The sequence below is a fragment of the Manis javanica genome, chromosome 1 (genome assembly GCF_040802235.1).
Source record: "Manis javanica isolate MJ-LG chromosome 1, MJ_LKY, whole genome shotgun sequence".
NCBI lineage: Eukaryota > Metazoa > Chordata > Mammalia > Pholidota > Manidae > Manis > Manis javanica.
Genome location: NC_133156.1, coordinates 26,859,859 through 26,875,829, shown reverse-complemented (window position 1 = coordinate 26,875,829; position 15,971 = coordinate 26,859,859). Strand labels below are relative to the sequence as shown.

The window sequence follows — 15,971 nt, the reverse complement described above, 5'->3', positions numbered from 1 at the left end:
GCATCTTGGCCATCCTCATCCCCCGCCTGGACCTGGTCATCTCCCTGGTGGGCTCCGTGAGCAGCAGTGCCCTCGCCCTCATCATCCCGCCCCTCCTGGAGATCACCACCTACTACTCGGAGGGCATGAGCCCCCTCACCATCGCCAAGGACGCCCTGATCAGCATCCTGGGCTTCGTGGGCTTTGTGGTGGGGACGTATGAGGCCCTCTATGAGCTGATCCAGCCAAGCAATGCTCCCATCTTCATCAACTCCACTAGTGCCTCTGTATAGCGAATGCACCTGTCCACCTTAGCCCTGCATGTTCCCCAGCTCCTGGCCCCAGAGTCTCAAGTTGGGTCCAGGCTCTGGGAGAAGGCCTGGTTGCTGTTTGAAAACCCCTCTACCTGACAGCTAGGTACCCAGGGCCAGTCGGGGTTGAGGGCAGGGGGGAGAGTGGGTGGCAGGTATGCAGGAGGTACCTCTAGCAGTGGTGCCGTTTCTGACCCCTTGTACTCACCTTAACCCAGATCTTCTCAGTTCCCTCTTCATGCCTCCTCCCTTACCTGCCTCCCTCACCCAAATCATTCCTGTTGCACAACTCACTTTATTTAAAAATTTTAGCACCCCCACCTCATGTTTTCTCCTTTCCCAGACTGGGCCTAGATTAAATATGTGGATAATTACCCCTCTTCATAAGGCTGGGCCTCCTTCTCATATAACAGATGTTTTACCTCAATATTCTCCTACCTATTCGGGTCTCCAGGAGGTGCCTGGACCTTCCTAGTCATTTTAAACCAACCCCAAGCCTGGAGTTTTTGATCTTTCCTTTCTGGCTTGCTGCGACTCGGCAGCACTCTCTCCTCTCTGAACTCCTCATGGATCAGAGTACTGCGTTCTTCATTGCTTTAGCTTCTGAAGATATCAAGTGCTACCTAAATGGAATATATTTATATTTTATTTAAAAGAAGGTGGGTTTTTTGGTCTCTGTCTCTAGATCTGGGGTTATGAAGAATTGTTACTTTCTCAGTAAACTTTACTCAGCTTCTCCTGCTGAAAAGAAAGCTGCTGTAGGAAATGTCTGCTTAGGTACTCAGCACTCTTGGCTGGCCTTAATCAGGATCATCTGAATGTGTACACCTCCCACTGACCAGCCTGATTTCATATTGGGAAGATAGGAAAGACTCAGGAATATTTGCCTGTGCACTAGGCCAAGGGAACGACAGTGGAGTGGAATGTGTCCCATCCATGGGAGGCTTGTAAAATGGTCACTTTGGGCGTTCAGGCCTATTTTTCACCCTCAGACCCTGGTAGGCAAATGGCATGGCAGTGTTCAGTTTTTTGGATGTTTTTTGGAAGTGCAAAAATCTCAATTTATGTCTGTTATGCTCTCTTTGTTTACTACTCTGTTGTCATGGATGACAACATGAGGCCAGTGTGCACAGAGAGTGTGAAATTAAGTTCATAGAATTACAAGTAGCTGGTCTGATGCTGGGTGTGGTGCTTGATTGTTTACAGTCAATGGGGGATGGGGCAGAAACAGTGCCCTGCCCCAGGCTGCCTCCGTGACTTGGATTAAAGGAGCCACTTGGCTGGGGTTTAGGTCTCCTTTGTTCTGAACACTAATTGTGAACCCTGTCCCTCTCCCTACATGCCTCTCTGAGTATCCGAAGTAGCCTCAGGGTTGGCTTACCTCAAGTCAGCCTGCAGATTTGGGGACAAACTGCAGAGCAGGAGGAGGAAGTCACACTGCCTTGTTTTTGGCCGCTGCCTCTTCCCTCTTGGTGTGCAAGTCTTGTACAAGGGCATTCATTAACTGCATCTCCTGAGCTCTTTGTGTGTGTGTGTGTATTCATGCATCTGTAACAGGTCCTGCTCTCCTCCACCCCCGTCACCAGGCTCTTGCTTACCTGGAGATACGGTTCATTCACCCTGAAAGCTGGGAGGGCAGCACAGCTTTGTAGGGGTTCTGTTTTGGTTTCACCAAAGCTCGTGAGGGCTGTGACCCACCCCCATGCCCCAGCTTTTTCTTTCTCTTCTGATCCAAAGCCAAACTCTCATAGTAGTGACTCCCAACCCACCTAAGAATTTATTAACTTGGGAAGATGTTATCAGTGGTGATTAGGAGAATGGCACCTTTCGCCAACCCTTTCTGCCCTTGGGTGTTCACTAACAGGTGCTTATATGACCAAGGTTCTAGCGGGGGTAGCAGAGGCTCTGCCTTCTGAAGCCTTAGGCTTAGAAATTATCCAAGTGGGTTGAAGAACTGTCATCTCCTGTTTGCAAGCTTGGGCTCCACCAATCTTCCCCAGTGGTCCTGACAGTTGTTTTGAGTGAGAAGACTTATGCCAGCAGAAGGGGGTCAGATGTGTGTCCTGCCCATAGCCTCTCTGATGGAGGCTTCTGTGCACTCAGGGAGTGGTTAGAGTCAGCCCTGTCCATGTGGGTAGTGAGACTGGGACTGTGATGCTGTGGCCTGAGGACCGGATGGCACAATACTGAGGTCCTCTGGTCCCAGATATTAGCAAAATGCAGACCAACTGGTTCAGAGTCCCTGGCCCAGAGAATGTGGTGTGCAGGAGACACAGCTCTAGCTTTGGGGCTTCTGGAAGCTACTTTGTCATCCATCACCTTCTCCGTTTGATCCCTTTCCTGAGTTCCTGCTGCCTTTGACAGGCTGATTCCGAAGACCCAGGCCAGGCAGACCCAGTCAGTGGACCTCCCTGGTTGTGCCATTACATAGCGATTAGGTGTCGAGTAAAGAGTCAGCCAGAAGGTGGTAGCAGGGGGAAGCCCGTCCTCCTCTGGAAGCAGCCCCTGGGCCAGCTCAGGGAACCTTGCACTGCTACCCATGGGGCTTCTTCAGTCAGGGAGCCCTCCCTGGTTTCTTCCATTGCTTGTTAGGAACCAACTGCCCAGCCTGTTGCCGTGCACCGCTCTGGGCCTGCTGAGAAAGTCCCAGCACAAGCAGAAGTCTGATCAGGGAGCAGCAGAGCAGAGGTTTGGAGTGTGAAGCTGTGTCTGCCCGCTAGAGGCAGACCGTGAGGTTCCTAGCCCAATACCTTTAGGCTCTGTGTCCTTCCCCCAACCTCCCCACAGCAGCTCCAGGCTGGTTTAGCCCAGAGGTAGCTTCTCAGAGCCCCATGTTCCCTCCTGCAAAGACAGCTGTGGGGAGCAGGTTTCTAACTCTTCTGTCGGCCGCGTGCCTCCCCTGAAATGCAGGTACTTGCTGGGAAGAGCACGACCTGGCATTTTCTAGTCAGTGCCTAGAAGTTGTCGTTATTCACATGTGGCATTATTTATATCATGCTGCTATCTGGCTGCTAGGAGCCCTTCATCTGCACACACGTTAATCAGATGCATGCCACTGTGTGGCTTGTCTTAGTTTAGAACCTGCAGCATACGGCCTCCCTCTCTGTGACTCTCCTCTCCAAATTCATTGGCTGATGCTCACTACTTACTCTCTATCCCATGAAACATAAAATTTGCGGTTTTATAGGTTGTCTTAAAGTGATGATCCCAAACAGGATGTTAGGGAGATATTTCCCTCCCTCCCTGTTTGTTTTCAAATTTCTCCATTACTAAGTTGTAGAATATCATCTCTGTTTAACACTCCATGTTCACCTCATGTTTTTTGGAAGTGCAAAAATCTCAATTTATGTCTGTTATGCTCTCTTTGTTTACTACTCAGAGCAAAGGGGTCTGTATCAGTGGGTTTTATTTCATAGTTGATCGGAGGTTAAGGTGGACCTCAGCGTCAGCCTCTGTTAGAACATGAAGCTGCCCCCTCACAGTGGAGACACAAAGTGCAGGTGGCCTGACTTCGTATTTAGGGAGTCAGCTCCAAGTCTGCCTTAGAATTAAATTTTCCAAAGTACATTATGAATCTCCAAGAGCATTAGGGGAAAAGGAGAGGATTATCTTTGAAGTCATGGTTAATACTTTTAGACTGTTAGTCCTACTGGTTGCAAGGCTGTTTGCTCTGATGGCATCAGCTTGTTATATTTCTTCCCTGTCCTTTGTACCACTGAGTCACTCCCTGATCGGGGAACATAAACAGTGCAGATATGAGGTCACCACAGGGGGTCGGGGTGGGGGCTTGAGGGGATGGGTGCCTGCTGTAAGTCGTGTCCTTTTGTTTAAATCAAAGTGATGCTGGGGAAGCTATTTTGTTTTAGTGAACAATAAAATGGTGTGAAGTCCTTTGTAAAAAACATGTCAGTGGATGTGTGAATAAGAGGAATATGAAAAACTAGAGTCCATCCTGTCTTCATAACCAGACAGTACTGTGTATTTTATGTGCCTGGATATATACATCCATGTATATTTCCCACATGGTGTGTGTAGAGATGTGGATCGTGCAGCAGCGTATAGAAAATCTTACTTTCAGCTCTACACACACATCATGTGTTAAAACTTTTCCTTTTCAATAAATGAATTTTATTTTTTATTTTTAAGAGGTTTTGGGCTGTGTCTTTGTTTTCACTTTTTTCTTTCACATCGCTCAGATCCCTTTACTAAATCTTAGGTCAGTGTGTTTCTAATTACGTCACAGAGCTCATCCAGGGGAGTAGTGTAAAAAATAGCACCGTCTATGCAATTGAGAGTACCCAAGAAAGGGGCTAGGTAGTTATTTTTCTGTTAGACAATCCTAAGTCCATCCTAAGTCTGTTCCTTCTGTCCTTGAAAACTTGAGTAGGACTTCTCAACTCTGTGCAGATGAGATGACCACACAGGACAGGTGTGATGGTTAGTGTATGTGTCAGTGTGACTAGGCTATAGTATTGAACCAATTTTTCAATCAAACACTAACCTAACCTACATGTTGCTGTGAAGGTAGTTTATAGATGTGATTAATAGCTATAATCAGTTGTCTTTAAACAAAAGGGATTATCTTCAAAAAATTTGGGTTTGCCTCATTGAATCAGTTTGAAGGGCCTTAAGAGCAAAACAGCTTTCACTGAGGTAGAACTCCTTCAAGCCTGCAGTAGCAGCTCCTACCTGAGTTTGCAGCCTGTCAGCCTGCCTTGTGATTTTTGGACTTGCCAGGCCCTACAATCACATAAGCCAGTTCCTTGAAATCCCTGTCTGTGGGTGCATGTATGTATGTGTATCTCCATCTTACTAGGTCAGTTTTTCTGAAGCATCCTGACTAGTATAAGAGGTGACACCTAACTTTCTTAAAGTGAGGGTATTGATTTCAGGACAGTGGAGGGATGATTCTTCCCTTTTTGTCACATTGGAAAAACAAGACCATCTGAGCTGCCCCTAGTTGGCTACCGAATTAGATTTGTTTAAAAGCAGAGCCCTCTCCATGAACACTATTAAAGTATAACACTTTCCTGAGAGAGGAAAGTAGGAACTGTATTATGACTGTTTTCAATTCTCTTACTGGAACTGGGAGTCCAAGGGATCCCGTGACTGTTCCAAGTCATCAGCCAGTAAGTGGCAGAATGGAGATACACCCACGAGCCCTGTGATTCTGGAACCCAAGGGCTTCCCACGGCACTGGCTGCCTCCCCCTCTTCGTTACAGCCTCGGGAGGGAGGTCTTCCTTTGGAGGCTGTTGAGAGAGTTAGTGAGAGTGTCCTAAAGTGCCTGACATGATGAGCTGGTGAGACATTTTCTGAAAAACTATTAGTTGAATTGAAGAAAACCAAGACTCAGGAGCAGTGTCACTTGTCATTCATTATAATCATGTTTTGCCAATTTCCTTTGTGCAGGACATTCAACACTTTTTAGATTATTCATGTTTTTATTCCTCCTCATGCCCATTCTTAATGGTCATAATCCCCCCTTCCAGATAACTGGGACACTCGAGGTAAGCCCACTGCACTGCTGGGAGCAGAAATTGAGTGACAGTGGACTAAATTTGGACCCTCAACCTAGGGCCCTGCTAGATAGACTGGCATCCTCTGACTCAGCCTGCTGCAGATGTGTGCTAAGAAGCTGTGTGTGTCTTGAATTGGTGCACTTTACTAGATTCTTAGCCACTGGTTTCCTCATACCTTTTTTTTGAAAAAATTGGGGTATAGGCGTATAATCTATATATAATAAAATCACCTGTTTTTTAAGTATACTGTTTGATTAGTTTGGACAAATGCATGTAGTCATTTGACCATCATTTCGATCAAGACACATAATGCTTCCTCTACCCCAAAAATTTCCCTTGCGCCCTCTTGCAATCAATCCCACCCCCATGCCGCTCTGTCTTTGACAACAACTGATCTGATTTTTCTGTTCCTGGTTTTCCCTTTTCTAGAGTGTCATATGAATGGAACTATTAAGTATATAGTCCTTTCAGTCTGGCTTCTTTCGCATAGCACAATGCTTCTTATATTCATCCATGTTGTTACATGTATCCGTAGTTTCTTTCTTTTTATTGCTGAGTAACATTCTATTGTATGGATGAACCATAATTTGCTTATTCATTCACCAGTTGATGGACATTTGGGTTGCTTCTGGTTTTTGGCTACTATAAATAAAGCTGCTATAAACATTCATGTACAAACCTTTACTTAGACATATGTTTTTATTTCTGTCAAGTAAATACCTAGAAGTGGGATTGTGGGGTTTGGTTGTATGTTAAGTATATATTAACTTTATAAGAAATTACAAAATCATTTTCCAAAGTGGCTATTCTATTTTGGATTCCTACTAACAATTTATAAAAGCTCCAGTTGTTCCATATCCTCACCAATACTTCACATTACGGTCTTTTAAATTTTAGCCATCTTAATGGATGTGTAGTAGTACCTCATTGTGAATTTAATTTGCATTTGCCTGATGACTAGTGATGTTCTGTATCTTTTCCTGGGCTTATTTGCTGTTGATCTGTTTTCTTTAACAAAGTGTTTATTCAAACACTTTGCTCTTTAAATTTAGTCTTTTTAAAAAAAAATATTAAGCTTTTCATTTTGGAGTAATTATGGATTCACAGGAAAGTGCAAAGAAATGTATAGGGAGGTCTCATGTGCCCTTCCTCCGGCCCCCCCAGGGTCCACATCTTGCACAACTATAGTACACCATTAAGACCAGGAAAGTGACATTGGCATAATCCATAGAGCTTATTCAGATTTCTCCAGTTGTATATACACTCCTTTGTGTGTATGCATGGATGTGTGTGTGTGATTCTAAACAATTGGATAACATGTAGCTTCTCCCACTACAGTTGAGATGCTTAACTATACCATCACCACGAGACTCCTTCATGTTACCCATTTATAGACATACCTCCTGTCCTCCCCCATATTTCTAACCCCTGGCAATGACTAACTTTTCATCTCTATCATTGTGTTTTTTCATGGACTATTATATAAGTTGAATTATGCTGTATGTATCCTTTTGAGATTGGCTTCTTTCATTCAGTATAATTGCCATAAGGATCATCCATGTTGTTTCCAAGGTATCCATAGTTTGTTCCTTTTGACTGCATTCCATTTCATGAAATGGATGTACCAGTTTTTCTAACCATTCACCCAATGAAAGAAATTTGCATAATTTCCAGGCCTGGTTGTTACAAATAAAGCTGCTAGGAATACTCGTGTGCAAGTTTCTGCATGAAAGTGTTTGTTTCTCTGAGATATATACCCAAGACTGTGATTACTGTGTTACGTGGTCAGCCCATTTTTAGTTTTAAAAGGAAAACCATCTTCCAGAGTGGCTGTACCCTTTTACATTTCCACCAGCAATGTGTGAATGATCTGGTTTCTCTGCATCCTTGTCAGCATTTGGTGTTAATCATTTTTTATTTTATTTGCTTATGGATCTTAGACGTTTTGTTAAGTTTATAACTAAGCATTTAATTTTCTTTGGCACCACTTTAAATAATAATGTGTTTTTAATTTCAGTTTCCACATGTTCCTTGGTAGAATATAGAAATACAATTGATTTTTGTGTGTTCATCTTGTATCCAGCAGCCTGTCTACACTCATGTAATAGTTTTATGAGTTTTTGGTTAGATTTCTTGGGATTTTTCCAAGAAATCTAACCAAATAGAGATAGTTGTTTCTTCTTTTACAATCTGTGTAACTTTTTTCTTCCCCTTATTGCAATGGCTAGAACTTCTAGCACAGTGTTTAAAGAGTGGTGAGAGTACACATTCTAGTCTTGTCCCTGATTTACAGGAAAGCATGCAGACTTCACCTTTAAGAATGATGTAAGCTGTAGGGTATTTGTAGAAGTTCCCCTCTGTTCCTGTACTGAGAGATTTTTTAAAAACCATGAATGGATGAATTTTGTCAAATGCCTTTTCTGTATCAGTTACTATGATCATCAAATTTTTCTTTTCTCGCCTGTTGATATGGAGGATTAAATTGATTCATTTTTAGATATTGAACCAGCCTGGCTTACTGGAGGAAGTTCTCCTGGGTCATGGTATGTTCTTTTTATGTATGGTTGGATTGTCTTTTCCTTTTCACTCTCCCTATGTACTCTTGCAAATGTAGAATCCATTAACAGTGCCCTTTTATAAATGAGCAAAACTATATGCCGTAACTGCTATTCGTGGCATAAGTGTACTTTTGCTTCAGGCCAGGTTCCCAGCTGCTACATAAAGACTGCATGTGTTTCTTCAGGACAAAGTTTCCTGACCTCAGTGTGATGTACATTTGGGGCTGGATAAGTCTTTGTTGGGGGGACTGTTCTGTGTCCTGCAACATGTTCAGCAGCTGCCCTTGCCTCTACCCACTGGATGCCAGCTGCACCCCACCAGGTCTGAGAGCCTGAAGTGTCTCCAAACATTGCCAGAGGCCTCCGTGTGTGTGTGTGTGCGTGCGCACATGCGACAAGGATGGGAGTGGCTGGGAGTCATAGCCCTCTCCTGCTGAGGATCACGGCCTTCATACAATTTAGCCCCTGCCTGCCTACCCCTGTTACCCCTAACTGGACGGATGTCCTTTTATCTTGCCATGGAACAAAGGCAAGTGTGTGGTTATAGATACTAAAATACATACATATACCTTTTTAATAGTAATGATGAAATAGCTAACGTTCTTTTGAGCCTTTATTACACCAGCTATGTGAAGCACTTCGTATATACTATCTCTTCTATTCCTCAGATCCAGCAAGGGAAGGTGCTGACAATATCCCCAGTTGCCGGGGGTTAAATAATTGCATAAAAGGTTAAATAACTTGCCCAATTACAGATTTTCTACGTGGCGGTGCCAGTTCTGCCTGAGTCCAAACCTCATGTTCCCCTGAGATGAGCCGCCCGGCTACTGGTTCTGTCACTTACCCCATCATTCCCTCAGTGGACACAGGACATTTCCAGGCCCTAGTCCAGGCACACAAGTCCTTCCACATTCCAGCCCCCGTCCATCGGAAGTACCGACCATTGCCCAGAACCTTAAACCTTTAGCCTTCAGGTGTGGCTGTTCTCTTAGCCTGGCTGCCCCTCTCTTTGCTAGATCAAGCTCAACTGTAAGATCCGCTTCAGATGGCTGCTCCTCTCCAGAGCCTGTCCTGGCTGCAAGGGTCAGAATTCGTGGCCCCTCCTCAGCAGTGCCTACTGTCCCCTCTCTGGTCAGCCTGTCCCTGCGTATGCTAGAGAGGCATGATGCCTGGCCGTCTTTCCGGGACCAAGAGCTGCTTGAGGTGTTCGCCAGACCAGGTTGATCTCCCAGTGCCTTCTGCGGGGCTAGCCACGTGTCGGGGGTTGGTTGGTTACTAAATGCAGCGCTGTCTCCTTCAGTAGAGAGTGGTGCCTGGCCTGTAAGGAGCTAACATCACTATATTTCTTGTGACTTCTTTGTCAGTCTTACCAAGTACTTCCCTTGGTTGGATGTTGTAGATTTGTTGAGGAATCTTGAGAAAATTCTAAGACTTGTCTTTTCCCAGCCTGATTGCTGAGGAAGCCCACGCTCTCTACTTGGTGAGGCAGCCTGAGCCTCCCTCCGGACGGAGCTGGCAGAGGCCACCTGAGGGCTTCTGAAGTCTGTCCTGAGGCTCCGCAGCAGGGGCTGCTGCTGCGCATCTGGGTCCGGTGCCCTCGCAGGGGGGCATCTCACCCTTCAGCGTGGGGAACAAGGAGGTGGGGTCGGATGTTCTGAGCTAGCTTGGGCCCTGGCAGGTCACTCCGTATCTCACGACTTCATGCACTGCATCTTTTCTCCCCCCTGTCCTTTAGAATCTCCATAATCTTCAGTCTAAAGAAGGTGGTTTTCCTCCCAAGGCCTCTGGCTCTGCTTTTCCTCCACCCCAGATACTCGCTTTTTGCAGTTCCAGCCTTGGCTTTGGTCCTTCCTGCAAGAGCTCATGAGTCTCCCCCCAGGAGCACTGCCCTGCTCTCTGGAAGATTCGTTTGCCTTCTCTACCCATGTGACGGCGCAGCTGTGAGGCCCCCCTTCACTCCACTGCCGTCAGCAAACCTCACAAGTCCCTTGCCATTTATCATGGTGAATTCCAACCACCCTCCCTCCCAGGACATGGCTGTACATCCTCGTCCCAACCGCCAGCACTGCTTAAGTTACTATATTGCTCATCAGGTCCACACTCAGAACTGGACACAGGATTTGTGGGACTGGCCTGGAGTTGAGCCCAGGGCTAAACAGACCCCACCTCCCCAATCTAGACACTCTGGCCGTTCATACCACCTAGAATCGTAGTCACCCTCTTGGCCTCTGAATTCAGCTGGACCGTTAGACTAAGCCCTCTCAGTCCTAGTTGCTGCTGTTTCTCAGTCCTCTGATGTCTGTGTGTATCATTTGTTTCATGAACCCAAATGTAAGGTTTAGATCTCTCCAGAGGTCTTTCCTAATCAGAAAGCTCTGGATGGAATCATGACCCTGTCACTCATGAACTGGGTGTCTTCATGTAAGTCACTAACATAAGTTACAAACTACTTATTTCTGTGTGCTTCTGTTCCTCCATCTGTAACATGGAGATGACAGAACTTACTTCATGGAGTTTTGTGAGGATTAAATAAGAGGCCAAGTGCTTGCACAGCACCTGTTGTACCAAGTGCCAGTAGAGGTGGTAGTGAGGATGATTGTGTTGGCTGTAAAAAATGCCCATCCTGGAGGTCAGGAGACCTGGGTCTCTGCCTTTCTCTCCCACTGTTGAACTGTATCAGACTCAGGATATTTGGACCCAGAGTCGCTGTGGCTTGAGATGGGAGCAGTTCCCTGAAAACCACCTTCCTCTGTTCAGTACCCCCGGTGTCGAGCTCAGAGAGCCCTCTGGTGGCTCATCTGAGAAGGTGCAGGCTCAAGAGGCCAAAGGGAAGGAGGGCTCTGGTGAGGAGAGAGGCGGGCTGGGGTGGAGGAAGGCGCCTGCGTCTGGAAGAGCAAGTGCTGTAGGGAGAGCCCCAGGCTGGGTGTCAGACCTGCTGTGGGACCCCAGACAAACCCTGCTCTGCGGGCCTCGGGGTGAGCAGAATTGGGAATGAGGATGCACTAGATCACATTTCCCAAAGATGATTGAGGGAAACAAGTCATTTTTAAAATCTGAATTTTTAAAATCTGGACAAGTCATTCCTAAAATCTGAATGTTTATGTCTTTTCATGTGTGCTATAAAAAATATTAACCTTCAAAGCCTTTGTGGATATATCATTTTAAGGTGCATCAAAAAATTTTAAATATAAATACACTAAAATAAAAAGACTAAGTGAATAAACAGTATAGGCAGTATTTTATCAAGGCAAAAATCATAAAAGTGATGAACAAAACAGAAATTTGGGCAACAATGGAGTAGATTTGTGATTTCCTGCTCAGTTCTGATAAATTAATCCTATCTATATACTATATAGTATTATTTCCTAGTATAATGGTTATCCCTTACTGTTTCTGCTGGAAGTTCTTTAAACTTACTTTTCAGAACAGTTATGTGGTAGCTGTTATTTACTGTCTTTGTTTTATTGAAAAACAGGAGGCCAGTTCACAGCTGCCCAGGGCCACACTAGATCTGCCTGAACCGAGGTGCCTGACCCACAGCCACAGTCTGCTGTGGACCCTCCCATGGATATGCCTTCTCTGCCCACCTGCACCAGGAGGTTGATGGCAGGGACTTGGTTTTCTGGTGTTGGTGTTACCTGAAAGGCTGGCATGGACAATGGTTGCCCAGCGATGTTCCCATCCTTGGGGTGAGCTGTATAGAACAGCACCTGCGGGCCGACTCTGGACACCAGGAGGGCTGGCTTCCCAAGACCTGTTCTACTAAGGCCCTGCTCTCTGACCAGTGTAATTAGGTGCAAAGGGTGCTGGCTGGGGATCAGCAGTTCTGAAGTCTTGTCCCTGGGTTTTTCACTAACCTGCTGGTTAGCAGACTTGTCCACTAAGCACAAACAGTTTTATCAGAATGGAAGGTATTTTTTCCAGATAGTGTCCTGGGCCCACCCCCAGAGTCTGATTTTGTATGTCCAGGGTAGGGCTCAGCAATCTATATATTAGCTATTTTGCTAGGTTTGGGAATCGTGGCACTTGATGACTTCTAGGATTCCTTCCAGCCCCCAAATTCCATGAACCTCAGACTAGACCCTTGTGCCCTTCCCCTAACCCAACCCTAAGTAGGCCAAGCGACACAGAAAATAACAGTAAAAAAGATATTTTATTGTTAAAAAAAACAATGACCAATGAACCCACACACCTCGCCACTTACACTCACAGTTGCATGCACAGCCACGCACCACTCACACAAATGTGCTCTCACCCGTGCAGCTTCCTCTCACTGTAAGCAGCAGCCCTGTGGGTGAGCATCTCTACTGCTCTTCCTTTTGACTTTTGTCTCCAGAAACAACACACATGAAAAGGCAGTGGACCAGAGAGGACTGTCAGGGGAGAGAGTGGCAAGGCCACCAGAATTCTCTGGTCCCTGCCACTCCTGGTTACATACACACTACACGTGTGTATACACATACTATACATGGGTGCCCACATGTGCAGACACATGCCCACATTGACCCTCCATGCGTAGGGCTGAGTCACTGCAGGTAACACTTAGATTGGCAGGCATCTGATATGGAGGGGCAGGAAAGGGCAGGGTGTCCAGCGTGGACACTCTGGTGCCTGGCTGCCTGCTTCTGCCCTGCCCTGAGTGGGGGTTCTGAATTCCTTGTGTCTGGGGAAGAAAAGTCCCTTTGGGGCAACTCATCCAAACAGCAAGGTTGAAAAGTGCCTAAGAATTTTTAAAATGAAGAATTATATCCTTCCTGTCTTTGGCCCAAAGTGCTTAAGAAACTTGGGATGACCAACTCAGAGTTGCATGAGGTCTGAATTCTCTAAGAAGGATTCAGGGCTGCGCGAATCCTGGCAGGCCCTGGCTGGTGGATGCTCATGCGGCTTACGGAGACAGAGCAAGTTCCTTGGAATCCGGATTACAGGAGGGGGACCTCCAGGAGTCTAAGGCCAAGTGCCGCTCCTCGGGAACCCTTGTCACCCTCATTCACATCTTGTCCCCGATGCCTAGCTCGGTGCTGCCATGGAGCAGACACAGCAGTGCGGCCAGGCACCACAGAGGACTTAGGCACCTGCTCATGTGCTGCTGGCCTCTCAGCTCCCAGGAGGATACCCTGTGGCCTTCCAGGGTAAAATGACCCTGCCACCTGTCTCCATAGCAGACGTAGTGGCTGCCTGACAGGCCCAAAGCTGTGTCTGGAGGTGAGAAGACATGCCCTGACAGAGCCGACTTCGCAGCTCAGTGCCTCCCTGGGCACTGAGAGATGGCAAATAACAAGACAGACTGCCTCTGGTTTTTCCCAGGAGTCAGTTTTTCCTGGTTTTCCAAGATAACTGCTCTGTGCATTCCCTTTCTGCTGGGGGCCCTAGTGCTGGTTTTGGAGCTCTGCCCTCAGCTTCCCTCCTTCTGCAGGGACTAGCTGGGGGTCTGGAAGGGCACATTTCAAGGTATGGCAGCCTGGACTGGGTGTGGGGGCTTCCCTTCCACTTGCCCAGCCACATTCTCCAGACAGGAGGAAGGTGCCCAGTCCTTGGCCCCCCACCTGCTTTTCTTTTCTCTGAGGAAAGCTAGAACATGACCTCCTCGCAGCTCCCATAATCACTCTCCACCATGTCAGAGCCCTCATAGTTGGGGGGAGCCTGGGGCTGGCCCCGGCCTGTGGGATGCCCCCCCGCCACCCCACAGTCAGCATACGAGGGCCCAGCCCGGCTGAGGCGCATGCTCACCCCCTTGTAGCCCCCCTCTGCCAGGCAGGGCCCTCCCCCTCCCTGCTGGAACTGTGAGTGGTAGTAGCTGATAGCTGTGTACTCATTGAGACAGGGGGCCAGCAGCTGCTCCTGGGGACTGGGGGTGCGTGGGGTCATCAGATCTTCCAGATTCTGGTTACTGTAGCGGGGTGGGAGGGGTGCCCGCTTGTTTTCCAGTTCCAGTGGGAAGGGGAAGCCCCCATAGAGGCCAGAGGGGTCGGGCATCGCGGCTGGGGCCTGGTAGCAGCGAGGTGATGGTGGCAGAGGGCTGGAGGCCACCTCAGAGTGGGGGTATTCCCAGCGATCCTTCCTGGAGTAAGTAGGAGGCCAAACTGCGGCTCTGCCTGGGTACACTGAAAGGGAACAGCAAGACAGGGTGAGCTCTGAGTTTCCCTGGTGCCTTAGAGCTAATATACATAACTTAGCATCTGGTAGAAATGGGCCAAGGAGTGGGTGGATATGTGGCCTATCTATGTGAGTTGTCTCTGACAGCTTAAGTTGATACCTAAAATCCACTGGAGTTAAGTTCAAGAGCAGAAGTTTAACCCATCTTGAAAATCTGTGCCACTGATCCAAGTAAGGGCAGTGAATGAGGCGAAAATATGGATGCAGCCCACCCACACTGCTGGACACGGCAACTCCATCCCAGGTCCTACTGTTGAGTTTCATCTCCTTAATTGAAGGAAACAGAGGCACCGTTTTTACTAGGAGGTGTGAAGGTGTCTGTCACAAAGGGTGATTAAATGAGATGTGGCTTGGAAGATTGGAGACCAGGCATCCTTGGGTCTAGTTCTGTCCTTGCTACTGAATAGTTGGGTGTCCTTGCTACCGAAAAGTCACAGACCCCCCAGTTACCCTATCAGCAAAAAGTTAGTGAAAATACCTGTTTCAACTATTGGTGAATAAGCCAGAAAATAAAAAGTGCTTTGTAAATTCATCTCCTTTTGAGCCAAATATGAGAAGGGAAGCCTCTAGTCTAACCAGGCCTGGCCCAAAGCTGCTGTACCTCCAGACTGGGTGACCAGAAGCTTGGACTACTGCTTCTCTTTCCTTCCCAGAAAAGCACAAATACAGAGAAGCCCACTTCTATCTAGGGTCTATAGGTTCCTGCCTTGGACATCAGTCCTAGGGAGTGACTTGGAATTTAGAGGAGAGGATCATGGTGCACTAGAATGAGCCACAGACTCGGAGCCCAGAGACCTGGCATCTGACCCAGTCCACTAGTGCACCATGACCTTGAACATGTCCTTTCATATCCCATCCCAAGGGACTGGACTGAATGGTCGCCAAAAACTCTTTTGCCTCAGATATTGGAGCAATTAGGTCTACCACCCTATTCCATCAATCCCAGAGGTTAAGGGCCTCTGGCTATACTGACCCATCTCCTCGCCTGACCAGGTCCTCTTAATGACAGGCTCATTGTCAGAGAGGGAAGGGACCGCAGCTGGTGGGAGTCGGGGAGGCACACTGCAGACCATTGGCCGTTGCTTAGAACTGGGTCCAAAAGTGACAAGTTCATTTGGAACTGAGGTCTTGCTGGGCTCCAGTTGGTTCAGATTGTTGTAGGAGTTGGTGCTCAGGGGGTTGAGCTCAATGGCAGGCATGGCTTGAGTGTCAACACCGACGCTCCGAGCCAGGAGGTCTGGGTCTTCCATGGCCACGGGCTTGTGGGACTTCCGGTGGCGGCAATAGAAGAGAAGCCCGACAGTGATCACAGTGATAAGCAGTAGGGCCACTGTGATGATCATGATCTCCTGCTGTCCCCAGTCCCCCCTTTTGATCTCAGGAGTGACCAGGCAGTGTCCTTCCAAGCAGCCTCTTGCTTCCATTTCACACCTGCAGAGACAGAGAAGT

The 15,971-nt window shown here is 47.4% G+C and overlaps 2 protein-coding genes across 7 annotated transcripts in view; one reads left to right on the top strand and one right to left on the bottom strand.

Annotated features, from left to right (window-relative positions):
- SLC36A1 (solute carrier family 36 member 1) overlaps window positions 1–15,971 on the top strand; it is a 71,915-nt gene that overhangs the window by 49,012 nt on the left and 6,932 nt on the right. For 3 of the 6 annotated variants that reach the window (XM_017645438.3, XM_017644723.3, XM_036994106.2), the window contains one exon: window positions 1–7,518. The exons of the other annotated variants lie outside the window; for them this stretch is intronic. In XM_017645438.3, coding sequence (XP_017500927.2) covers window positions 1–202 — 202 coding nt within the window. In that variant the 3' untranslated portion in view covers window positions 203–7,518. Of the gene's footprint in view, window positions 7,519–15,971 lie in introns of those variants that run through there. 6 annotated transcript variants of the gene reach the window in all.
- The window catches only part of FAT2 (FAT atypical cadherin 2), a 75,453-nt gene continuing 71,985 nt past the window's right edge, over window positions 12,504–15,971 (bottom strand). Inside the window, exons 23-24 of the mRNA XM_073230402.1 lie at window positions 15,496–15,953; window positions 12,504–14,470 (exon numbers count right to left, since the gene is read on the bottom strand). Coding sequence (XP_073086503.1) covers window positions 13,938–14,470; window positions 15,496–15,953 — 991 coding nt within the window. The 3' untranslated portion in view covers window positions 12,504–13,937. The remainder of the gene's footprint in view (window positions 14,471–15,495; window positions 15,954–15,971) is intronic.